General features: G+C 61.4%; 1 protein-coding gene across 3 annotated transcripts in view; it reads right to left on the bottom strand.

The window, feature by feature from the left end:
• Positions 1-1,027: 1,027 nt before the first annotated feature.
• Positions 1,028-25,962, bottom strand: part of BCAR1 (BCAR1 scaffold protein, Cas family member) — a 40,470-nt gene continuing 15,535 nt past the window's right edge. Inside the window, exons 2-7 of one of the 3 annotated variants that reach the window (XM_073307053.2) lie at positions 19,367-19,948; positions 9,877-10,038; positions 7,134-7,247; positions 5,076-6,191; positions 3,451-3,540; positions 1,028-2,409 (exon numbers count right to left, since the gene is read on the bottom strand). In XM_073307053.2, coding sequence (XP_073163154.1) covers positions 1,894-2,409; positions 3,451-3,540; positions 5,076-6,191; positions 7,134-7,247; positions 9,877-10,038; positions 19,367-19,948 — 2,580 coding nt within the window. In that variant the 3' untranslated portion in view covers positions 1,028-1,893. The remainder of the gene's footprint in view (positions 2,410-3,450; positions 3,541-5,075; positions 6,192-7,133; positions 7,248-9,876; positions 10,039-19,366; positions 19,949-25,962) is intronic. The other 2 variants (XM_073307054.2, XM_073307055.2) reach the window with 2 other exon arrangements.

The raw sequence follows: 25,962 nt of genomic DNA, 5'->3' as shown, positions 1-25,962 counted from the left end.
ACTTCTGCACCCCAGGATGGCAGGAGCCCTTCTGGCCACAGCGCTGCATGCAGAGCTCATTTCAGCAGATTATGCACCATGACCCCCAAATCTTTACCCAGGGTGCCCTGGTCTTTTCCGCTGAGTTTCCTGCTCACCCCCATTTCCCTCAGCTGAGAGCCATGAACAAGCAGGCTGCACTCAGTTCCCGTCAGGCAGCAGCAGCATATGCCAATCCTGTGCCCACAGAGTGCCCCTTGCAGGCCAGAGCAACTCTGCATGGGCTAAGGGGATCAGGGCCTACATCCTGATTAACCCTGGGCAGGAAAGAACCCAGCTGAGGAGAGTGCTGGGAGCTGGGCAAACCTCAATGAGATGTTCTAGTCAAGTGCTGTGGCCACAGGAGTTAGGGACGGAGAAGAATAACAACACCCGACATTTACACAGTGTCTTTCACCCTCATAGGATCACAAAACCCTTGGCAAGCTCTATGCAGCAATCTGCTTCCTTGCTAGCAACATGCAGCCACCTCTGGGGTGGAAACTGGCAGCTGTTTATCAGCACACAGGAATGCCACACCCCCGGGGGCTAATCCTAGAGGCGAGTGGAATGCACGCATCTCTTGCGGAGTGCAACAGGAGCTCCAGTGGCCCCTTAGCCAGAGCCTCTGTGTTGCATCTCACGAGAGCTGACACAGCAGCACAGCACCCGTTGGCACCAGGGCTGGGGGATGGGCTTGGTACGGACTCCACGAGATGGGCAACCCCCAGGCACCCACCACCGCCAGTGGGGCTCCTGTTCATAGTGACCCAGCCCCACACTGCTTAGCTGGTGAGCACCGAGGGACCACAGAGGGCACTGAGATCATGGCCTCGTCAGACAGGCACTTGGGGGGCTTCCTGACTCCAGCCTGCGCCTTAGGAGCTCCCAGGGGAAAAAGAGGTGTTCGCCCGTCTCCATCTGCCGTGAGAATGTGGGATCCCATCTCCTCCGCAGTCCAGGCAACGCTCACACACCAGCCCCCCCAACACAACCAAGGCAGAGGGGCTCTAGGCAAACCTTTATGCTGCCATGCCAGCAGGCTCCATGGCAACGAGTATCCCAACAGGCCAGGAGAGAACCCGCACATTTCAAGGCACCAATTTCGTTTAGCATTTCTGCTACAGCCGATCTTAGCAAACCCCAGCTGTGATATGCCACGGTGAGGCGCACCTCCCTGCGTCCATCCTGTCACCCCCAGGGGCCGTCTGTCAGGCCCAGCATGGACACACAGACACTCCTCCGGCTTACAGTTTGACCAGTTTCCTTTTCATCTCCACCCAGATACCATTGGATTGATTCGTTCTGCACAATTAAATGTCTGTCAATTAGCAGAGAGAGATCTCGATAATTAGATCAGGCCCCAAAGTCAATGGAAATCACACTCGCCCCTAACTGTTGGCAGACGCTACTGGACTTCCCTTCGATTGCTTGTGCCCGCTCTAATTGCATTGCTCCCATTCAAGTTCTAGTTCTTTTTTTAAATATCGCCCATTGGTCCAACGTGCCCCGAATCCATCACGGACAATGATGATTTGCCTCCGTGGCTTCGTTACGGGGGGCCCCCTCTTCTTTCCGAGGGTACAGCCTCTGTCCTGGCTCTCCAGCCTTTCACCTCGAAGCACCCTTAATGAATCGCTGGCGCAGCCTAAAAACTATCTTGCTCTTTGGGGAAAAGGGGAGGAGCGAACAGGAGCCCAGCGTCGTCGCTTGTTTTGTGTGTCCCCCCTTTATCCCCCCCGTGGGAGTCTCTTTAAATATTTACAAGCCCATTTACACGCCTCTCGTGCTCCGCTGCGCATCCACAGAGGCAGTCATTAATAGTAGACTGATCCCTCCGAGGAGTTCCCAGTGTGGTGTGTACCGGTGAGGCTGTCACATGGCCGCCAGCTGCCCCAGCACCATCCTGAACTGCTGCGTGCTGTTGGCCAGGTCTTTGACCCGCTCCACCATGTCTTTGGCGGCAGAGGGGGACGGGTAGTGGAGGGCAGCGGCCTTGGTGGTCACCACAATCTCCTTGAGCATGTTGCACAGTAGGTTGCTATAGTGGGTGACCTTGTGGCGCACGTCCTGTGCCCGGGCCTGGCGCGACAGGGTGTCGCCGATGAACACCAGCTTGTGGGCGCTGAGGATGACGAACTTGCTGTGGGCCACGAAGATCTTGGGCGGCTGGTTGGTGCCCACGGCGGTGAAGAAGGCATCCACGGCGTTGGTGAGTGTGGTGAGGTTGGCCTCGCACTGCTCCAGGTAGAAGAGGAGCAACTGGCGGTCGGAGGGGCACAGGGCACTGCTGCCCTGCACCTGGGCATAGTGCTGCGGCGGTGTCCAGCTGGAGAGGTCGCTGTCGATGGGGCGTGTGACCTCCTGCTCCAGCCGCTCAAACTGCTTCAACTACAGGGGAGACAGACAGCACGTTAGGGGCAGGGTGCGGCCAGGCCTGGCTGGGTGCGACAAAGGGCCCCTCCCCCAGTGGCTGGCTCCCACAACAGCTACTGACACAGCCAGAGGAGTCACTGCCACGCACCTGCGCTGCAGCCTGGCACTGTCAATGCTGCCCAAGGGGATTAGTAGCCAACCCCCATCGTTCTTGAAAATCTCTGTCTTAGTGTCAAAGGCCCCAAGTCCATCCTGGCTGACAGCAGGGGGTTGGCACGCCCAGGCTTGGCGCTACTCACCGACTGTGGCATGGACAGACACCCCGCTGCAAGCGTGTTCAGAGCCCCAGTCCTAGGCACCCAGGGAAAGGGGAGCAGCGAGGCTCAGATCAAAGCGCAGCCACGGGGGAGGAAGCCAGAGTCTGTCCCCATGGGCCCTGCAGGGCCGACCTGGCCACGGGGGAGGGAACGGAGCCTGCCCCTGTGGGCCCGGCAGGGCAGGCCTGGCCATGGGGGAGGGAGCCGGAGTCTGACCTGCCTCACACGTTGTCCACAGCATTAATTCCAATTGCAGAATGGCTAAACCTACCTCCTGAATGTCCGCACTGCCCCCAGCGAGTCAAAGGGGCGGAGTAGGGAACTGCTGTGTGCGCTGGAGTCTGGACTTGGCTTGATAGCATCCTTCGGCCCAGAGTTCCCCAGGGGCTGGATCCCGTTATTGTTTATTATTTGTATTACCCAGCCCCTAGGATTGGGAACAGGGCAGCCTCAGGCCCCTTTTGCCTTCAGGAGAATTCCCCCCAAAGACAGAGGATCTCCTTCAGGAGACAGGACGAGCTGGGGCACACACGAGTGCGTGGATCTGCCTGACACGGGGGCTGCGCCGTCAATGTCGGGTCAGGAGGGGCCTGGGCAAAGAGCTGGGCCCTGCTCGGGGAGAGCCATCTACAGCAGAGAGCGCTTCCCATTGCTAGCCAAGCCCCTGCCTGTGCTCCCCAGGCTCCTGTCAGGGGGCCAAGGGGGTGGGAGCCCCCCCGAGAGGGCTGGGCCCTGGTACCTGCTGCTGCTCCAGCTGCCCCTTGCCCTGCCGCATGATGTTGCCTTTTTCCAGCAGCTCCTTCTGGGTTTTCTCAAACTCCTCCTTGCCCTGGAAGAAGGGAGGCCAGGGGGTGAGTAATGGCCATGAGTGGGGAGGCTCCCTTCATCACAGCACACTGCGGGGTTCCCCTGGAGGGAGCCCGTCCCACACCAGGGCAGAGATCCAGGATGCCCTCTCTCTGGTACGGAGCACGCGATGAATGCGGCTGCCTGGCACAGTCACCCTCTCCCGCCTGGGGAGCCCTCACCCTGGGTGACAGCTCTATGTCCTGGTTCCTAGCCCCTCCCCATGCCCCTCTCCTCCAGAACGGGCAGGGTCTGGCTCTCCAGCTACCAGCCCTGGGGGGCTGCCTATGCCCTGGACGCCGTGGTGACAAGGGGACTGGGAGCCCAGCCTGCCTGCCATGAGCCCCAGGTGGGTAATGAGGGCTCCCGCGAGGGGGTGGATTGCAGCCACCCCGTGAGGAACTCGAGAGGCAGCTGCCCCTCTGCAGCTCCAGCATGCAGTGCCCCACCCCTCAGAGCAGGGCATGGGGCAGGTGGGACCAGCATGCCCAGCCCTCCCGCTACACACACAGCTGGCTTTAGTGCTGCAGCCCGGGTGCAGTCCTGCAGGAGGCCATGCAGTGGCGCTGCAGGCTCACAGCTGGAGAAGGGTGGCTGGCCAAACTCCCACCCAGGCTGGCTGAGACCCATGGGTCCCAGATGGCACACGCCAAGCTCGTCAAACCACACTGGCTGGCTGGGTGCCCAGCCCTGTGGCCTACCAAGGGGAGATGCCCAACAGGACTTGGGCTGGAGGACCCGGCCAGCCGGAAGGGAGGGAGGGATGGAGGCTCACCCCCCCCCCGCCCCCGTAACTGGTGCTAGGAGCGGCTTGGCTAGCCCCAGGCAGGGGCTGCGTCCACACGGCCCCCCGGGAGCAGCTGCTGTGGAGGAAGTGTAGCCAGCGCGTGGGCACCTGGGAGGCAGTTACGGGGCACATGGAGAGGGATCCTCAAGGACCCAGCAGACTGAAGGCCCCCTTCAGCCCCCCAAATAGGGGGAGAGAGCCCAACAAGCATGGGCCTATGGACTGTCAAAGGGGCAAGGAACCCTATTTTCGCCACGGTGCCCAGCATCTGGGCCTTAAGGAACCTGCCCAGCCCAGGATCACCCTGCGACCCCCTTACCCGGCTTGGGACATAGGAACCCCCTGGCCAGGCCAGTTTGCCAGGGAAGGAAGCAACGGTGCTGGGTGGTGGCAAGCAGCAGGCACCAGTCCCTGCTCCCACGGCCTTCCCAGGAGTCAGTCCCAGCTGGACCCACGGCTCCCCCGCCGGGGCTGGGCACAGGGGCTCCGAGTGGGTGAGGCCCAGGTACATTTCAAGACATCCCGCCCAGGGGCACCAGCTCTGTGCCCGGGGCAGAGGCGGCAGTGCTGGAGAGAGAGGCAGGAGAAAGAGAGGCCTCGTGGGAGGGGGAGGAGCAATGGGGGAGGACTGTCTCAGTCAGGGGGGACTGGGGTGCCCCCAGTGAGATGGGCCTCCCTCCAGAGCAAGCCCAGCCCCACACTCTGCTCTGGGGTGCCCCCCTGCTGCCCACCTGCAGGTGCACGTAGTCATAGTCCTCCATCCAGCCGCTCTCGCTGTTCTCGTATGGCCCGTCGGGTGAGTCCTGCGCCAGGAACTTGGGCGGGGAGGGCAGGGGCCGCGACTGGATGCTGCTGGCCTTGTCGACGGGCGCCAGCGGGGGGTGGCTGGTGAGGAGCAGGCTGGCGTCTGGGCTGTCCGCCGGCAGCTTACCCCGTCTGAAGAGCAGGGAGGCGTTGCCATGAAGGAAGGATGCCAGCTGCTTGGTGTCATCAGGGATGCCCCGCGAGTACATCACCAGGCGGTCCAGGTCATCGGTGCCGCCTGGCTTGCTGGACACTAGGGCACTGGGGGCCCAGCCACAGCCATCCAGCGCCTGGCTGTGCCGCAGCAGGGCCTGGTACACGTCCTCCATCTTCTGCAGCTGCTTGCTGAGCTTGGCGTGCAGGGCACGGTCGGAGGCCTGGGCCGCATTGCCCACGGCCCCGCGGGCAAACTCCAGCAGGTCCCGCAGTGCCCCCTTGATGCCCTCGGCTGCTGCCCGGAGGCTGGGTGCATGGAGCTCCAGCTGCTCTGGGCTACGCCAGCCGGTGCTGATGAAGGACATGAGGTAGGAGACGGAACCGCTGATGTGGTGCTGGAGCCGGGTCAATAGCTCCATGGCCACGTCCAGGTCCAGGCCCAGCTCCTTGGGCGCCTCCTTGCCCGGCCCCACGTCCAGCGAGGAGCTGGAGACATTGCTGCGGGTGCTCCCTGTGCTGGAGGCCGAGAGGCGTTTGGTATCGCCCGCCCTGGCCTCCCGGTCCACCTGTGGTGGCACGTCGTAGATGTACTCGCCCTCGGCATCCAGGCTGCTAGCGTGCAGCTCCCGGGGCACATCGTACACGTCCTGCGCAGGCCCCACCGGCTTCCGCAGGCCGGGCGGTACGTCGTAGATCTCCTGCGGGAAGGGGGCCTCGGGGGCGCCCTTCCCTGCCACTGGCGGCACGTCGTACACGTCCTCGGGCAGGGCCGGCGGAGGTAGGTCCAGCGCCTTTGGCTTGGCAAAGGCGGGGGGCACGTCGTAGGTCTCCTCTCGGGATGGGCCGTCCGGGACGTCCTTGCTCACGGATGGGGGGATGTCATACACCTGCATGGGGGACAGCAGCTGTGAGCGCCAGGCCCTGCCTGCGCCCCTTCCTACAGCCTGCGCCCAGCCCTGCCCGCGCCCCTTCCCGCTGTGAGTGTCCCTTCCTACTGCCCACACCCAGCCTTGCCCGTGCCCCTTCCTGCATGTAAAATCCGGTCGTTCCCACGCCCTGTTCTGCATACATTGCCTGGCCCTGCCCGTGCCCCTTCCTACCTGCCCGTGCCCCTTCACACTGTCAGTGCCCAGCCCTGCCCGTGCCCCTTCCTACCTGCCCGTGCCCCTTCTCACTGTCAGTGCCCAGCCCTGCCCGTGCCCCTTCCTACCTGCCCGTGCCCCTTCTCACTGTCAGTGCCCAGCCCTGCCCGTGCCCCTTCCTACCTGCCCGTGCCCCTTCACACTGTCAGTGCCCAGCCCTGCCCGTGCCCCTTCCTACCTTCCCGTGCCCCTTCCTGCTGTCAGTGCCCAGGCCTGCCCGTGCCCCTTCTTGGTGTCGGAACAGACGCTGTGGTGAAGCCCTGAGGGGTCAGAAAACTGCCCGATATTTATTATTTTTCAGAAATCTGGTGGCTTTGAAGCCACTCTGGTTTTGGGGCCTGCCTGGCACTTCTTGGAGGCTGGGACCTGCCCCCCAGTCCCTGCTGCCAGTTCCCACTGAGCCCCCTGCTCTAGCAACCCCAGGCACCCACCCCTGCTTGCCTGCGGCACCGTCTGAGCTAGCCAACGCTGTGCTGACCCCACCTTGGAGCTCGGCTGGAGGAAATCCTGTGCTGTGCCCTGCCTCCTCCCATGTGGGGGCCGGCATGGTGCCACCACGCTGCAGAGCCAGGCAAGGCTTAGTGCTGGGGCATGCCAGGGACCACAAACTGCCTGCCCCAGGGCTGGGCTCCCAAAGGAATTCCTATGCTCTCCTGCCCGCATTCAGACCCCCTCGGCACCACTCACAGTTTGGGGGGCCTGGTGCAGGGCCTTCTCCACGCTGGGCGGCACGTCGTAGATCTCCTGGCAGAGCTCCCGGCTCGTGGGGCCCTTCACTGCCATTGGGGGGGTGTCGTAGACCTGCAAGTGCAGCAAGCAATGGCATTGGTTCCTGCGGCTTGTGCACGCCCGGGCACCTGCACGTAGCCATGCGTATCCCTAGGGATACCAGGACAGTCGGATGGCTCAGCCCCACTGCCCCAAGCCCAGGAGCCTGGCTGACAACGGCCAGGAAGGAAGGTTCATGGGCCCCACAATAGAGAGACGGGGGAAGGGTCATCTGTCCCCCATAACACTCTCATCCTATAGATGGCCTCCAGTTGAGCCTGATCGGTTAGTATCCCTTCTGCCTTTGCTAGCACTAACCACAAATCTCTTTGAAGCTTGCTACAGTCTAGGTCCTGGACACTTCATGTGGTAGGGAGTTCACATGCTGATCACACTGGAATCTGCCCTCTTTTCAGCATCATTAATGGCTTAACGGTGAAATCCTAGCGGATCTTAAACATAAAAAAGAAGCTTACAAGAAGTGGAAGGTTGGACATATGACCAAGGAAGAGTATAAAAATATTGCTCGGGCATGTAGGAATGAAATCAGGAGGGCCAAATCGCACCTGGAGCTGCAGCTAGCCAGACATGTCAAGAGTAACAAGAAGGGTTTCTTCAGGTATGTTGGCAACAAGAAGAAAGCCAAGGAATGTGTGGGCCCCTTACTGAATGAGGGAGGCAACCTAGTGACAGAGGATGTGGAAAAAGCTAATGTACTCAATGCTTTTTTTGCCTCTGTCTTCACTAACAAGGTCAGCTCCCAGACTGCTGCGCTGGGCATCACAAAATGAGGAAGAGATGGCCAGCCCTCTGTGGAGATAGAGGTGGTTAGGGACTATTTAGAAAAGCTGGACGTGCACAAGTCCATGGGGCCGGACGAGTTGCATCCGAGAGTGCTGAAGGAATTGGCGGCTGTGATTGCAGAGCCATTGGCCATTATCTTTGAAAACTCGTGGCGAACCGGGGAAGTCCCGGATGACTGGAAAAAGGCTAATGTAGTGCCAATCTTTAAAAAAGGGAAGAAGGAAGATCCTGGGAACTACAGGCCAGTCAGCCTCACCTCAGTCCCTGGAAAAATCATGGAGCAGGTCCTCAAAGAATCAATCCTGAAGCACTTGCATGAGAGGAAAGTGATCAGGAACAGCCAGCATGGATTCACCAAGGGAAGGTCATGCCTGACTAATCTAATCACCTTTTATGATGAGATTACTGGTTCTGTGGATGAAGGGAAAGCAGTGGATGTATTGTTTCTTGACTTTAGCAAAGCTTTTGACACGGTCTCCCACAGTATTCTTGTCAGCAAGTTAAGGAAGTATGGGCTGGATGAATGCACTATAAGGTAGGTAGAAAGCTGGCTAGATTGTCGGGCTCAACGGGTAGTGATCAATGGCTCCGTGTCTAGTTGGCAGCCGGTATCAAGTGGAGTGCCCCAGGGGTCGGTCCTGGGGCCGGTTTTGTTCAATATCTTCATAAATGATCTGGAGGATGGTGTGGATTGCACTCTCAGTAAATTTGCAGATGATACTAAACTGGGAGGAGAGGTAGATACGCTGGAGGGGAGGGATAGGACACAGAAGGACCTAGACAAATTGGAGGATTGGGCCAAAAGAAATCTGATGAGGTTCAATAAGGACAAGTGCAGGGTCCTGCACTTAGGACGGAAGAACCCAATGCACCGCTACAGACTAGGGACCGAATGGCTAGGCAGCAGTTCTGCGGAAAAGGACCTAGGGGTGACAGTGGACGAGAAGCTGGATATGAGTCAGCAGTGTGCCCTTGTTGCCAAGAAGGCCAATGGCATTTTGGGATGTATAAGTAGGGGCATAGCGAGCAGATTGAGGGACGTGATCGTTCCCCTCTATTCGACATTGGTGAGGCCTCATCTGGAGTACTGTGTCCAGTTTTGGGCCCCACACTACAAGAAGGATGTGGATAAATTGGAGAGAGTCCAGCAAAGGGCAACAAAACTGATTAGGGGACTTGAACACATGACTTATGAGGAGAGGCTGAGGGAGCTGGGATTGTTCAGTCTGCAGAAGAGAAGAATGAGGGGGGATTTGATAGCTGCTTTCAACTACCTGAAAGGGGGTTCCAAAGAGGATGGCTCTAGACTGTTCTCAATGGTAGCAGATGACAGAACTAGGAGTAATGGTCTCAAGTTGCAGTGGGGGAGGTTTAGATTGGATATTAGGAAAAACTTTTTCACTATGAGGGTGGTGAAACACTGGAATGAGTTACCTAGGGAGGTGGTAGAATCTCCTTCCTTAGAGGTTTTTAAGGTCAGGCTTGACAAAGCCCTGGCTGGGATGATTTAACTGGGAATTGGTCCTGCTTTGAGCAGGGGGTTGGACTAGATGACCTTCTGGGGTCCCTTCCAACCCTGATATTCTATGATTCTATGATTCTATGATTGGAGAGCCTTGGACCAGTCTGAGAAGAGAGAGCTCCTGCCCTGCTTGTCAAACCCCTGGTGGATGAGTAAGGAGACAAGAGCCAGAGTACCCCTGAAGAAGCTCTGCCCCCAGGCCCAGGTGGACAAAGTCAGGGGCATGGGGAGAGCACCTATGGGATGAGGGAGGGGGAGGGGCAGCTAGCTAGCCACGCCAGGCCACACACACACACAGGCCTCCCAGCCTGCCCACCTGCCGGCACAGGGCCTCACCTCCTGGCTGTACTGGCTGGCGAGCACCCCCCGGACAGGGGGCACGTCGTAGATCTCCTGGGGCCCGGAGGCGAGGAGGTGCCGTGGGATGTCGTACTCGTCCTGCTCGCCTTTGGGTGAGTCATAGATGTAGACCTGCCCCACCCGAGTGGGCACCACCACCTGGAAGGGAGCACAGGGGGTGAGCAGGTCGCTGCCACGCAGCACAGGTGCCCCCAGCCCGGGGGGAGTAGAGTCTCCCCCGGTACGGGTGGGCGGCGGCTCTGGGTAGCAAAGAAGAGAAACTGTGGGGGTTCTGCACCCAGGAGCTCCTGCCTAGGGACTGAACAAGGGGCAGTGCCCACAGTAAGTGCCCCCATCCCAGCTCCAGGCTGACGGGCAACCCCCCCACACGCCTGGTGTCCCCTGTTCACATTGGTGCAGGGGACGGATGTTCTGCAGCCAGCTCTGCCTCCTGAACTGCTCCTCATCCCCATCCTGCTCACCTGGGAGTGGCAATGCCAGAGCCCGCAGCCGCTGCCAGCTGGCCCGGCACAGCCAGCCAGAGGGAGCCGGTCACAGCTGTGGGATGCCTCCGGAGGAACAAAACAAGCCAGCTGCCGAGCTCCCTGGATGTGCTGACAGCGGGTGGGAGCTGGGGCCGGGGGGGCAGCTACAATGCGGGCAGGGCTCCTCCAATGCAGTTGGGCACATGGCAAGGAGCAGCTGGCACCACTGGCCTCACACGAATGGCCAGGGCCCCAGTTGGCAGCCCGGGGCTGGTGGGAGAGCCCCTCCCCAAGAGCTCACATGCTAGGCTGGCGAAGGGAGGAGTGCCGCCCTGTTTTGGGGGGACTGAGGCTCAGAGAGACCACGGGGCACGTTCTGGGTGTTACAGAGAGACCGCGATGAAGCCAGGAACCCAGGTGGCCCAAGAGCCACAGCCGCAAGTCTAGCCTCCCTGGAGGCGATGGGAGATGGGTGGGACTCACTATCAGCCCAAGGCAGAGCCAGCCCGGCTTCTCCCACTATTTACCCCAGCCCTGTGAGCCAGTGGGCGGCAGAGAAGGGCGTGAGGGCAAAGCGCTCTGTGCCCGTCTCTGTTGCTCTCCATGGCTGGGCAAGGACAGGGTCATGTAGCCCTCTGGAGTCTGCCTGTGGCATGGCGAGGAATGCACTGGCTGCGGGGCTGGATGAAGGCGAGAGTGAGGCAGGGGGCCCAGGTGCACCCAGCCGTGCCACATGGCTTGGGCCAGCTGGCACCGTGGCGGGGTCCGCACCCAGCCCACATTTACATGCCAGTGGGGTCCGATCATTGAGCTGCTGATCAGAGCCAGCTGGAGCTGGGGTGGGGGTGGGACTGCAACACTCCCCATGGAATGGGACAACAGATGGCAGATGGGAGCCAGCTCCGCAGGGAGCTTCCCTGGGCGGGTGGGAGGCGGAGAAGGGGGCTGCACAGGGGAGGAGGAGACAGGACTGTTTGTGGGAGGCGGTACGTGTGGGGGAGGGGAGAGAGGGCTGTGCGGTTGGGAGCATGCTGTTGCCATGCCCAGGCCCAGCCCAGCGTGTGAGGAGAGGGCTGCAGGAGAAGGAACGACAGTCTGGTGGTTAGGCTGAAAACAGGTACTTAGCAGACCCAGGTTCCAACCCCAAATTGACCACAGACATGCCCAGATAATTCTGGAGATGTGCCTCAGTTTCCCCTACTGCTGAGTGGGAACACGAGCCCTGCCTGGGCTCCCGGGGGCTGTGAGGTGCTCCCATGCCACAGGGAGTGCGGCTCAGTGGGCGTAGCCATGCCCCAGGCAGGAGCAGCCAGCTGTGGGAGAAAAGGCAGTGGCTGAAAGGCGAAGGATCAGCCAGGGCTGCCGTCCTCTGCACACACCACTGCCAGGGTTCTACCAGCCGCACAGGGCCTAAAGCTGGCCTGGGCCCCACTCTGGCCTACAGCCGACCCATGGGAGTTGGGCATATCAGGACCCAAGTGACAAGAACATTCACCTGTGGGTAGACGGGCAGCGGCAGCGCTGGGGAGAGCCCAGGGCTGGGATAGGACAGTGTGTGTGTCTGTGTCGTTTTGTGAAACCACAGTGGTTTGGGGCTGATAAAACCCCAGGCACCCCCCGGTCCCTCCACTGCAATGTGCTCCCTGCACGTCGGTCAGCCCCTGATGCGAGCAGTGGGGGGCTGGGGCTTAGGCCTGCAGGAGGCAGCTCGCTTGGCATAGCTCCCCCCAGATGGTGTTTGCACAGCTGAGCGCATGGGCCCGTGCTGGGCAGGCAGCGCCCTGGTGTGGCTCCTCCCGCCTGGGGCACTGGGCCTGGAGCTGCCTGCTGTCTGAACACATTGCTGCGTGCTGGCCGTGGCCAGTTTGGACAGAGGGATTGCACCCGTTTCTAGGGCCTGGGCTGTGGGGAGGGAGCCCTGCAGCACCCCGGGGCTGGCTTGCAGGTCAAAGGGTGCCCAGTGCAATCCCGGCTCCGGCAGCCTGCTTTGCTCCTCACCGATCTTAAAGCCAGAACGGGCCATCTGGTCTGACCTCCTGCACATTGCAGGCCACAGAAACTCATCCACTCCTGTAACAGACCCCTAACCTCTGGTTGACTCACTGATGTCCTCAAAACTTCATTTAAAGATGTCAAGTTACAGAGAATCCACCATTTACTCTAGTTCAACCCAGCAAGTGACCCTGCCCCACACTGCAGCCTCTGTCAATCTGACCCAGGGAAAATTCCTTCCCCACCCAAATACAGCCATCAGTTAGACCCTGAGCATGTGGGCGAGACCCAGCAGCCAGACAGCTGGGAAAGAATCCTCGGTAGTGACTTGGAGCCTGCCCCGGCCGTTGGGGATACTCGCTCCTTACCACCGACCCTTCAGTTCCCCAGGTAATCCCCAGCTCCTCCCATGTGACTAACAGCCCCCCAGGGTGCTATCTGATGCCTCACTGGCATCCCATTACAGCTGCAGAGTGATTGCCCTGCTGTAAAACTGGGCTGTATTTTATCCCGATTGCCCTTTGCCTTTATGGCCTTACCAGGGCGGCAGGACTGCCCTGCTCTCAGTGCGCCTGGCTGGAGGGCCAGGCAGAGCCAGGACTCCCCATGAGCCATGCCCAGAGACAGGTTGTCTCCCCCTCCCAGTGCCTGTGCCAAGGGTGCTGCCAGGGCCATCCCTGGCGTGGGCTGTTAGCCTGGCGCTGGAGCCAGCCTCTGCCCCAGAGCTGCCAGGGCTGTCCCCAAACTGGGGAGTTTGCCAAGGACGATCAGCCCACGCTGGCACCTGGCAGAGTAGCTGCTGCCTGGGTGCACCTGCTCTGGGAAGCACGGGCCAGGCTGGCTCCCTGGCCAGCACCAGGGAGGAGTCTGCCCCAGGCTTGCGGGAGGAGGGTTATGCCTGGTGTCCCCCTGCACTTGAGCCTTCGGTCCTGGGGGCACGATCCCTGTAGCAGCAGGCATTCCCAGCCTACCACCCATGCCTATGTGTGCTTCAGGGCATGGGCATGTCTGCGGGCAGCCGTCTGTCTGCGTGTGTCTGGCTGTGCGCATGTGTCTTCATGTCTGCGTGCACGTGTGTCTGCGTGCACGTGTGTGCATGTCTGCATGTCTGCATGCATGTGTGTCTGCACGTCTGTGTGCACGTGTGTCTGCGTGCACGTCTGCGTGCACGTCTGCGTGCATATGTGTGTGTCGGACTGTGTGCATGTGTGTGTGTGTGCACGTGTATGCATGTCTGCGTGTATATGTGTGTGTGTGCATGTCTGTGTCCACGTGTGTCTCTGTGCATGTGTGTCTGTGTGCATGTGTGTCTGTGTGCACGTGTGTCTGTGTCGGACTGTGCGCACGTCTGCATGTCTGTGCGCACGTGTGTCTGTCTGCAGGTCTGTGCGCACCTGCCTGCTTCTGGGCATGGGCACATCTGCGGGCGGCCGTCTGTCTGCGTGTGGCTTATGGGTGCACCAGTGCAGCTAGTGAAATGGGCGTCTGGCACCATCGCAGCTCTGGGTGTGGGGGATACCACTAGCTGTCTCGCAGAAGAGACAGTTTGTAGCATTGTAAACATACTGAATGGCACAGAGAACTCCAGAGCTGGCTGGCGGGGGTGCCCTCCCCAGGGAGGCATGGACCTAGCAGGCTCCACCCCCCTTCCTCTTGACTCCTGCTTCCCCTGGGGGGACCTAAGGGATCCATTAGTGCCTGGGGCTCAGAGCAACCCCTGGGGCAGGAGGTAGCTGGGGTTCCCTTGAGCAGCGGGGGCTCATGGGGGTACCCGAGTCCCAGGGTGCATGTCTGTGCACATACCCTGCACACTGAGGAGGGGGGCAGGTATCTAGGCAAGTTCCACCCACAGCCCTCAACTATCCCAGCTCTGCCAAAGCCCCTCAATCCCGACCTGCAGCCTGCTGCCATCCTAGCCCAGGACTTCCCACCCCCATCTGCCCCTCGATCCCGACCAGCAGATGTAACATTCGCTCTCAAGTGACAGCGGACACCAGAAATTCAAAGCTTAACAGATCTGGGGAGCAGCAGCCTCTGGCCCCAGATTGTACTGGGGAATTCCCCCCACCCTTCTCCAGCAGCTGCTTCCCCTGCAAGACAAACCCTTGGAGGCAGGGACGGCCTCTTCCTGAGATTGCGGAGGGCACCAGGCCAGCTGCCAGCCTGTGATTTTGCTCCCCAGCCCCTGTAAAGGCTCAGCCAGGCTGCTCTGATTGGCATGGATTAGCCGCCCTGGCACTAAGGGGCTGGTGGGTTTCACTTCTCTGGGGTGTAGTTTACAGCCTTACTGGGCGGTGCTACCACACGTGGGCTGCCCTGTGGGGCAGGGGTGGGGATCGGCTAGCCACTCCAGCTAAGGGCCCCGTCCCCTCGCTGCAGGGGGAGGGACTGGGGCTTTCGGAGCTCAGGGTTCCAGCCCCCTCTCCCACGGGGGACCCCGGAGCAGGGTTTGGCAGCAGCGAATCACACCTGTGCAAGGGGCGTGTCCTGCAGCCTGCCCAGCCCGGGGCTGCACATGGAGGGGCTGAGCACCAGGGCGATGGGGTCAGCCACGAGGCAACACCCACAGAACTGCCCCCCACCCCAGCTGCCAGGCCTGCTGGGAGCAGGGGCTTCGTATCCCAGCTCTGCCAGGGGTTTCGGATCCCGGTTGCTCTGGGGGTGGCATGAGAAGCCACCCAGCCGCTCCGGCTGGCTCATGCCCTAGCACCCCATACACACCCCTCTATCCCCCTCCACCGCTGCCCCCCCAGCCCCCGTCCACACTCCTCTAGCTACCCAGACACATCACACTTTCCCTGCATCCACCCCCGACCTTTCTCTAACCATTCACACCTCTGTACACACCCCTCCAGCCACCCCCACCCATCCCCAGCCCTCTATCCCCCCATCTATCCATTCTGGGCTCCCCAGGAAGCAGAGCACAAGCTGGAGCAGCCCTGAGGCTGCTCTAACATGCCTGGGGGCTGGGCAGTGCAGAGAGGCGTGTCCCCCACAGGGCAGGGATCGGGGGACTGAGAATCTCCAACGGGATGGGATGACAGTGCTCCTCACTCCCACAGCCCCCCACCTTTCCACCCAGTGCCAGTCATGGTACAGCCAGGTGGAGCCACTGGGCACAGCCAGGCCTTACGTCAGCTCCCCGCCACGCCCCCCCCCCACTGTGGTGTGAGCTGGGGGAAGAGGCAGCCCCCCCAGCTCCTGCCACAGCTGGCACCCGCCTGCTGAGCCAGCTGCTGGGAGCAGGACAGGAAGGTAACAGGCTCCAGGCTCGGCTGGTCACAGGCCAAGCTTCAATACCACGTACTCGGCCTTGGCAGCTGCGGTGTCAGGCCCAGCCTCAAGGTCAGGCTGCCGGGCAAGGGCAGGTGGGGGATGGCCTAGCTCCTGCCACAGCTAGGGACCAGGATCCAGGCCCTGATCCTGCCCACAGCTGAGCCCTCCCCCGGCACAGCCATGTGGACCCCAGAGCAGTGCAGGATTGGGGTCCCAGGCACGACGGCGCTGACCCCAGCCAACCCCACCGAGACACCCTCTGCCAGGTGCTGGAGAGCCCTGGTGGGGGCACTGGGTACAGGGCACACGGCCTTGGCACGGGGCCCCCGGGCAAGCGAGCCAGCAGGACAGCCAGCAGAACCCAGCCATGGGCATGGCCAGCGTGGCCGTCTCCTCGGGAGAAGGGGGAGGAGGTGGCATCAGCTCAGCCCAGCCAAGAGACCACCCCCCCAGGTAAGCTGCACCCCAGCTAGCCCCCGGACACAAGGCCGGATTTGCACAATGCCTGACTTCCAGAAGAGCCAGCTGCAATGGGTGAGGATGGCGTGAACTCAGCACCCAGGGTGCTATGCCAGGGCACCCACCGGGAACAGGCTAATGGGCAGAGTAGAACCACACCACTTTGTCTCACTGAGATCCAGCCCCCTCACATGGACAGTTCCTGTCCCACCAGAGCCCCTCCAGCGCCCAGAACCCTCTGCCTGAGGACACAGAGGTAGGAGGGGGTCCCAGGATGTTCGCCAGCCCTGAGGGGTTTAAACTTGTCTGTCCCCGGCAGAGCCTCTCAGGGATCAGCCCAGACCTTGCCATGGCCGAGCTGGGAGTGGCTGGGACTTGAGACGAGGTTCAGCCCAGCCCAGGGCAGGGGCCTGCAGCAGAGGAAGGTGCTAGACCCTGCCCAAAGCAGCCATGGCACAAGCTGAACCAGGCTCCTGCCCACTCCCAGCAGAGGCTGGCTTCACCCAGAAGTGCAAGCCTTTCCAACACCTCTCAGGCATGGACACAGCCTCCCCGCCACTCCCCGAACCCCCTCATGGCCCCCCACGTGTCCAGAACTTGCTGGGAGGCTGCAGCCCCCACTTGTCGGCTACCCAGCCATCCCGGGGCAGCCTCGGCACAGGGCTCTTGACAATTCACCAACAGCAGAACTCACTGGGGACGGGAGTAAGAGACGCTTTAAGGGTAGGCAGTGAGGCGCAGTGGCCAGAGCCCCAGCCTATGACTCAGGAGACCCGAGCTCTATTCCCAGCCCTGCCACGAGCTGGCTGGAGGACCTTGGGCAAGTGACGTCCCCCCTCTGTGCCTTAGTTTCCCCATCTTACAGATGACAACATTGACCCTGCACTGGAAAGCGCTTTGAGATCCCCAGCTAGGGATTTGCATTAATGGGGCCCTGCAAAAAGCTTGCTAACTTACAGGCCCTTCCTGCCTGCCCAGCCCTGGGGAGCGCTCGCTTGTACAGAAACGACCAGAGATTTTATGACATCTACATCCGGCAAGTAAACCCAGACCAGGAGGCTGGCGTGGCCACTCCCCATCACAGAGCTTGATAAGGCCTCCACTTCACAGGTAGAGAAACTGAGGCAGGGTGGCAGCTGAAGTCATCAGCAGAGCCTCGAACAGAACCTGGGGCTCCCCACCCACAGGGCTGTGTGTTCACTGCACTGGCTCAGACCCGGGGCGCAGTAGGCCAGACCTCAGCTGCCAGCAACCCCAAGATAACCGTTGCTTATCACTGCTGGGATGCTGGCAGAGGGCTTCGTCCTGAGCCAAGATGTGAGCTGTCCTGCACCCCAACATGGCCAGTGTACGGCAGAAAGGCGCCTAGTTCCCTGATCCACACATGCTCTCCTGCCTTCTTCCCTCCCCCAGGCCACCAGGGTTGCTTGGTGGCAGCTGTGCTTGGCTTGGCCCTGGGGCACCAGCTGGTTTCCCCGGCACTGTGGTCGGACCACAGAGCCTGCTTGCCCCCTTGCCCCGTCCAGGAGGATGTTCCAGGTCTGTAACACCCCAACTTAAATCTGGCCCCTCTTCAGGGCTTCCCACAAAGCTCTCAACAGACAGGGCTCTGCCCTGCCCAGGGCCTGGCGACTTGGAGCCTGTGGGGCTGAATTTCCCAAGAAGTAAAGCACTCACTGAGCTGTGCTCCTCAACCTCTGGCTGGGGCATGGCAGGCCCTGTGCCTGGCCACCAGCACTCTGTCCGCGGGGTTCAGGAGCCGTGACTCTCACCCTGCGACCTTGTGAGCAAAGGGCATGCTGGGTACCTGGCAGCAGCATCTACCAGACCACCGCTGGGAGCAGAGATGCAAGCTGGGGCCCCTGGTTTTACCCTCACTCCCTCTGTAGCATAGTGCCCGTGAATCCTTCCCTGCGGCTGGCACAACCACCAGAGACAGGCAGGAGGGATGGGCCCAGCCCAGCCAGCGCCTCTTGCCCCCTACAGCTACATCCATGGGCTGGGTGCCACAAACATGGGTGGGACTCAAACCCACCTCCAGGACCAGCTGGCACCCAAACACAGACCCTCCTGCTGCCCCAGCAGCTAGGTCTGGGGACACTGTTTCCCGGAGCCTCCCAGTGCCTGCCCTGTCCCCCCAGCCTCGTAGCACGGCCCACAGGAGACCCACTTCTTAGGCTGGCAGCTGGGGAGAGTGCTGCATGCCCAGGTGGTGATCTCTCTCCCCAGAGCTGCCATGCTGCCCACCCCCCTGCCAAGGAGACCCTGGAGCCAGCCCCCTGGCTGCACCCCCAGGGGGTGCTGGGCAGGATGACAGCCTGGAAAACAGCCCAAGGAAAAGCCGTGTCTGGGCTCTGGTGCCCAGGTGTGCCAGCCCCTGCCAGCAGCATCTGAGCCCTGCCCAGCTGCTGGGCCCCCTGTGGCAAACGACCCTGCTAGATAACGCTGGGCAAAGAGGTGCCCCCTGGCGGGTGCTGGCATCACTATGGGCAGGGGGGCGGGCACATGTCCCTGCCCAGCTCGTTAGTGGGTCTAACGAAGTCAGGCAGCGTCAGAGCATGGCCCCGCATCCATCGTGGCCCGGAGCTGGCCACATCACGCAGCGCTCCTTGTCCCCAGCTCTAACCGCCACACGGCGCTGCCAGGCCCCTGCACCACGTGGTGTCCATCCAGGGACAATGCCCCATGGGGTGGAGATGGCCCCCCGAGACCCCCAGTGTCAGGGAGCAGGCACACTGCCCCTACAACTGGCACAGGAGGCATGCAGGGGTGTGTCCAGAGCACGCTGCGGCTATTCTCTGCCCTCGGGGACCATGGAATAAGCCCAAGGGCGGGCAGCCCACAGGCTGCTGCAACGTGCATGGAGACCAGGAGGTGTCACGGGGTTAATGCCCGCTCTGGCCCCCTCCCCGGACTCCAGGCACAGAGGAACAGAGACTCGCAGCATCCCATGCTGGGAGCCCAGACGCCCTGGTGAGGGCAACAGCGCGCAAACCCAGCCTGAAAGGGGCGGGGGCCTGGCTGTGGGGATATTACCCTGAGTGCCCCACAGCACCCCCAGAAGGGAAGGATTGCCCCCAAACTCTCCGGAAAGCAAAGGCCGGGGGAGCTCCCACCTATCCTGGGGGTATCCGGAATAGAAACATCCCCTGCCCGTCGTGCCCACCTCCAGCTCCTGCCTCCGCACTGGAAGAGCTGCCTGGATCCCCCCATGGGGCCCCTGGGCAATCTGCAGAGCAGAGCTGGGCCCTGAACCGTGTGGGTTTGCGTCCTACCTTTCCCTGGGGCTTCGGCCCTTCCCAGCTCCTCACGTCCAAGGACGGCGGCACCTGGTAGATGTCCTGGCCCAGCCCCGCAGCCGGGGGCACCTGGTAGATCTCCTGTGGGGGGCTGGCGGAGACGTCCGGGGCGTGGCTCTGCGACGGGGGCACCTGGTAGATGTCCTGGCAGGCGTGGGGCAGTGGCTGCTTTGGATACGCCAGTGGCTGCTTGGCTGGAGGTGAGGGGAAGGGCGCCCCTGGCGCAGAGCCCGGGTAGAGGCCCGGCTGCCCCTTGCTCAAGGCTGGGATCAGGTAGATGCTGTCCCCTGGCGGCCGGGCGGCGGGGTGCAGCACGTGCTGGTGGGAAGGTGCTTGCCCTTGGCTAGACCCCGCCTGCTGCTTCTTGTCATACATGCCCACCAGGATCTTCAGGCGGTTGCCGGGCACAATGCCCTGGCGCCCGTGCAGTGAGCAGAGCCACCAGCCATCCAGGCCCTGCGTGTTGCGCTCCAGCACTGTCATGATGTCGCCCTTCCGGAAGGAAAGCTCATCTGGGGACTCGGACACGTTGTCGTACAGCGCCTTGGCCAGCACATTCTGGGGGGGAGAGACGAGGGAGGGTGAGCTGGCCGCACAGGGACCCTGCCCTCCTGCCCCTCGGCAGCCCATGCCATTCGCACCGCTCAACGCCGTTGCTGGGGAATCTGGGTGCGGGGCACTGAGAGACCTTGGCCTCCTCTCCCCCAGCGCCGTACGGGCTGGGCCGGACCCTCCCAAAGCAGCGAGACTGGGAATGAGGGATCCGCAGCCACAGCTCCCCGCCCCGGCACCTGCAAAGCGGCCACAGTTGCCCACTGCTGCCAGGCTCCCCGGACAGCTGGAAGGTCCGCGGGGTGACCCCCGCCCTGAACGATATCCACGGAGCCCATGCAGCCGGCAAAAGGCCTTTGTGGCAGCCCTTAGCAAGAGGACCCTGTGTGGTGACACTGAGTGGCCCGAGAGAACTGCAGGGTCAGCCCACAGCCAGCAGCCCCGGTCCAGCCATGCCCCAGCAGGACACAGACGTGACAGTGTCCGGCTGCAGGGCTGCCCCCATGAACAAGCGACCCTGGTCAGAAACCCACTAACTGGGCTCCACCAGCATCTCCCAGCACCTGCCTGCGTCCCTCCATCCTGCCCTGCGCTCTGCTGAACCCCCCCCCCCCCCCCCGCCAGGCACAATGCAGCGGGTGCCCAAGATCTGCTGGGAGACAAGAAAGGCCTCTGTTGCGCCTACCCCTTAATGGGGTACTGCCAGCTTACAAACCACTGTAGATGGACACCCAGGGCCTACTGAAGGGAACCGGAGCTGGGCTCCCAGATCCTGTGTCCTCCCCCATCCCAGTCCCACCAATTTAGACCCCCCTCCCACAGGGGAATCTGACATTAAGGGTCAGATCGGAGCCTTGCTAACCACCATGGAGCTGAGCACATTCACACCACTGCAGAATCTAGCCTATTGGCTACACAGGAGCTGCAGTGATTTGCACCTGGTGGGAATCTCACCCTGGAGTGCAAACCCTTTGGGGCACAGCCCATCCCCTGTGGGGGCTGACCCATGGTGGGTGATGCCCACACCCACAGAACAAACCCGAATCATTAGCCTGGCTGCTGTTGGGTTTTTCATCCTCAGCCAACGCACAGACACTGCCTAGACACCAGAGGTGGAGTCCCTGCGCCAGGGAGCCTAGAATAAGGACCCAAAACAGGCAGAATGGAGGAACATTTTGCTAACGGGGAAACTGAGGCATGAGAGGCTAGGGCCAGCTTTTGCAGCCAGCCAGACATGGCAGGAGCTTCTGGCAATCTGGGTTGTGCATAGGGGTGGGGGATTGGAGCCGAGTGGGTTTCGAACCCCAGCACAACATGACTTGTCCAGGGTCCCGCATAGAGTCCATGGCAGAGCTGGGCCTGGAAGCCAGGGCCCCACTGCAGTGCTTTATCCCCACTCCCATCCTTCCCCAAGGGCCATGCTAGCTCAGGGGATGTCCTTGTATCGAAGGGTACCTGGGGAAAGGGTCCAAAGAGGGAAAACAATTGTGGTAGCACACAGAGTGTGGCCAGCTCACATGGTTTTACAGCGAGGCTCCTGGTCTTTGGTGATTTCCTTAAAGCCCCAGCTCCTGGAGTCAGGTGAGAATGTGACAACTGCAGCTTGCACTGGAGAGAACAGGCTTCGTGAGAGGCACAGAGGCACCTGGCGGTGGGGATGGGGACGCCCAGCTGCTCCGGGGCAGGGCTCCTGCAGGGCTGGCAGTGCCCCGGATCAGGCCCTGGCACAGAGAGCAGCCTGCTCCTGGTGAGCCATTTCCTGCTCCCTCCCCCGTCCGGGGGCGCTGATAGCCAATACTCGCCAGCGTTCCTCAGGCCCATGACACATTGGTCATGCTTCCAAATATGACCCAGCCTGGTCCAGGGGCTGAGTGATGGAAAGAACCCTCAGCACACAGCCCCGCACAGTCACTCTGCTCCCGGCCGTTCGCAGGCAGAGACGCCGACTGGGGATTAGTCACCCCCACGCCACACTGCAGGCAAGCGCGCTGCTTCCTGGCCAGCCCCAGCTTGCTGCTGCTCCTGGCCCGGGGCTGGGATCCAGGCGGGAAGAGGAACACAAGGCACTGAGCCCATACGCAGGTTCCTCCACACAGCCTCCCAAGGGGCACAGCTATATCCGTCACACGGCCCCTCCACTGTCCCAAGATGCAAGGGACTCCCCCCCAAAACCCAGCTGCCTTCAGACCTCATTGGGTAAAGCCAGAACGACCTGACTGGCTCAAATGGGGGCACGTCCCATCTGCCCATCTCACCAAGGGCTGCACCTCCATCTGTGTGATTCTGCAAAACAAACTGTTCCAAGTGGGCCTGGGGGGCACTGGCAGATCTGGGGGGCAGGAGCAGGGAGGAATCCAGGGCTGGGATAGCTGGGGCTGTGGGGCAGTATTGAGGGCCTACTGGCAGAGCTGTGTAAGGGGAGCCCAGGTCTGGGACTGCACGCAGCTGTGGGTCAGAAGTGAGGGGCACTGGCAGAGCGGGGGGGAGCCTAGGGATGAGATAGCGGGGGGCTCTGGGTTGGGATCAAGGGGCACTGGCAGAGCCTTCTGGGGGGAGCCCAGGGCTGAGACAGGTCAGGAGTGAGGGACACCAGCAGAGCTGTCTGGGGGGAGCAGGCCCAGCTCCTGTCTGCCCTGTCCAGGCTGGAAGCACATGGTTTCCCTGCACTCTCCTGAGAGCCCAACTGCTCAGCACTGGACTCTCCAGCTCTATTTCCCACTTGCCCCCTGCAGAGGGGGGTTCCCAGCAGCCGGGGGCTCCCCCCGAAAACAGGAGGGCGCAGGGCTCCACCATGCAGGGAACCAGGGACCAGTGGGCGGCTCCAGCCAGTCCCAGAGGAAGACAGATGCTGGAGGTCAGCCATTCCTCCAGCAGCAGCCACTGCAAAGGCCCCTTGAGAAGGGCAGGGAGGGGCCCAGGCGCGCAGTGGGGGAAGCAGCAGGGACAGTGCCCAGTGACCTCCTATAGCATGGCTAATTCACAGCATTGAAGTGAGCCAGGAAAAGGACCCTTCGCTCCAGGGCTGCCCAGAGAGGGGCCCGATCCTGCTCTCACTCCCTGCAAGGCGCTGAGTGGGGCTGCAGGCCCCATCCCCATATGGGAGCGGCTAGCGCCAGATCAGAAACGACACCGGACTGAGGGTCCTACCCCGCTGAGGGCCTCCCCCAGTGGCTGAGTACTTAGCAGGATGGGCCCATTAGGTGTGACCCCACTGGAATGACACTGGTGTAAAGCCAAGCGGAAGTGATGACCGATGCAAAGCCAGCAGCTGGGACATCCCATCCCCACTGATTTCAAACCCACCTCCAGAGCTAGGCCCAGCAGACCCTGAAGAGGAAGAGCAAAGGCAGGTAGGCCCAGCTCTCACGCATTTAGCGCCAGTTCAGGATACGAGCAGGAAGGCGGTCCCCAAGCCACGGGAGTCCTGTGACAATGACAGGATCCCAGCTCTGGTTTATTTCCAGCCGGTCTCTAGCCCGCGTCACGGCAGAGAAAAGCTCAGAAACGCGACTCATACACCAAAGCCAGATGCTCAATCACAAAAAGCCCCAAACAACAAGCCAACCGAAACTCCCCATTGGAAAGCCCATCTTGTGATCCCCAGGAGGCTCCGAGCACCGGGGCTGCCAATGCTGCCTTGGGTTGGGGGGGCCACATGGAGACAGAGCAGAGCCTGGTGGAAAGCCAGAGTTGCTTGTTTGCCCCGGGCAAAGGTGAAAACCCCAATCGCAGCCTGCTGGGGAGAGCCGGGTCGTTACAGCGCTGCTGAGCCCCCGCAGTGGCTACAGTGGGAGTCGGGGGCCTGGCTCAGGGGAGTAGGCCAGGACGGAGCTTTCCCTAATATGGCCTTTTGCCTGCTTTTCCTGCCAGGAAGAGCTTGCATCCTTCCAGAGTCGCCTGCGGGAAAGGGAGCTGGGGAGGGGAAGGGAGCTGGGCAGCCCGGCGGCAGGCGAGGCCCCTCGCGTCACGCTCCCATCCGGCTTGTGCTTCCATTTCAGGTGCCCGGCTCCCCCTCCCCCTGCCCCTGCCCGCTGGACAGGAAGTGCCAGGGCAGTGAGTCAGCGTGGGGAGAATTCCCCGGCTCCAGCCCAGCCACTGAGCCGACCCCAGAGAACACAGCCTGCTCACACCGAGCCTCGCAGGGCCAGACTCTGGTCGGGAATGGGGCCCGCGGCTCACCCCGCCCGGCGCCCGCCATCTGCCTGCGGTGCCAGGAGGGGTGTGTGTGTGGGGGGGCAATGCCTCAGCCTCCTGGGGGTAGATCAAATGTGGTCGAACGCCGGGACTCGCAGCATGTGCACTGGGCCTGGCCCTTTGAGAATTGGGGCCCGATTTCCACTACCTTGCCCCTTGGGTTCGCAGCCTAGGCACGGCCCGTGGGGTGGGGGAGCAGGAGGCTCGGAGCCCATTTGATGCCCCAGACCCAAGGCTGGCTGCGCCAGCCCCCTGTGCCAGGCTGTACATCGCCCGAGCTGTTTGAGAGGGGGGCAGACACCATCTGGGACTGGTGGCAGCTTTGGGGAGGCTGCAGACTCACGGAACCATGAAGCAGTGCCCAGCAGCACCAGAAAGCAGCCCCTTGCCATGGGAATGGGGCACAGACAGGAGGAGCGGGGGAGGGGTGGTTCATGGACGGCAACACTGACCTCTCGATCCCCCCAAACAGGAGACACTTCAGAAAGTCAGGCCAGGATCATTCTCCCTCTGCTACAGATGGGGAAACTGAGGCACTGGGGCGGGGGCTGAGCCCCAGAATCAGAGAGCCCCAGAATCCCGACTCCCAGTCCCAATGACTTTCTGTTGGAAGGGCCCAATTCTGGTGTTGGTCTCACTGATTGTCCAGGGCATTGTGCCTATGTGATTGAGAGCAGAACAGGGACCCTAGCTGGCCCCTGTCCCGGACACTTTTGGGGGGGGGTCTCCAATATGTTCCCCAGTAACTCTCTAAAGCTGACTGCAGTGTATTCACTAGCACTAAGCACCAGTGTCTAATGATTAGACCAGAGAACAAGGGGCTGGGACTCCTGGGTTCTGCTGCCAACTGCTGCCTTAGTTTCCCCACCTATAGATTGCACAGACACAGGGGCTTCACTCATGCTGGCAAAGCACCTTGGGAACCTCCTGGGCAGGTGGCCTGTACAAGTGCCAAGTGCTTCCCCCACGGACAGCATGGTATGGTGGGAGGGGCAGCTGGAAAGCTGGTCAGCAGGGATGGCAGCGTAGCAGGCGAGGGAGGTAGGGCGGGTAGCCGAGCAGGAGCAGCGCTTGGGGCACTGGAATATTCCAGACCTGGTCCAGCGTGGGCGTGAGGCCCTGGCTTGTGATAGCAGCCCAGGATCCTGTAGCCAGCGTTCATCCCAAATGAAAACACCTTTCACCCCTGGGGTCACTGCATCACCAACCAAAATCCACGAATTGGCCCCCCCAACCAGGCGTACAAATTGTTCCATTTTAGATAAGAAAAGCCAGGTTCTTTTCATTTGTCTTGTCTCAGAGCCTTCACGGCTCCCGCTCTCTCTGCCACCACGAAGACGGGACAGTTAATTATCTTTCTGAATGAAAGCTGACTCTCTTGGAATCACATGCTCCCAGGAGCTGGGGCTTTAAGACACCCCCAAAGACTGGCAGCACAGTATGGCTCAATACCCGCTCTGATTGCTGGAAAACCAGCAACAGCTGGGCTAGAACCCCTCTGGAGAATGGCAGGTGAGAGACAGAAAACTGGAAAGAGACAGCTGCAAAGGAACCTGCCAGAAGCCCCGTCTGTCCCCACCCGGATTTTCATGTGAGCGGCACTTACAACCAAGGCCAGGTTTTCGCCCCCAGCCCTCCACAGGCATTTAGCAATGAAGCATGCCACTCACCAGGAAGAGCACCCCATGCTCACCAGCTCACCCCTCCCCCAGCCTGACTTTCCTGCAGCTCGCCCATCGGAGCCACAGAAGGCTCCATGCCAGGCGGTGGTCACCAGCAGCTTGCCCTGGGTGCATCCTTGTATGAAAACAGATGGAAACAGAAAT

Source organism: Lepidochelys kempii, chromosome 12 (assembly GCF_965140285.1).
Source record: "Lepidochelys kempii isolate rLepKem1 chromosome 12, rLepKem1.hap1, whole genome shotgun sequence".
NCBI classification, from domain to species: Eukaryota; Metazoa; Chordata; order Testudines; family Cheloniidae; genus Lepidochelys; species Lepidochelys kempii.
This window is presented reverse-complemented; position numbering and strand designations above follow the sequence as displayed.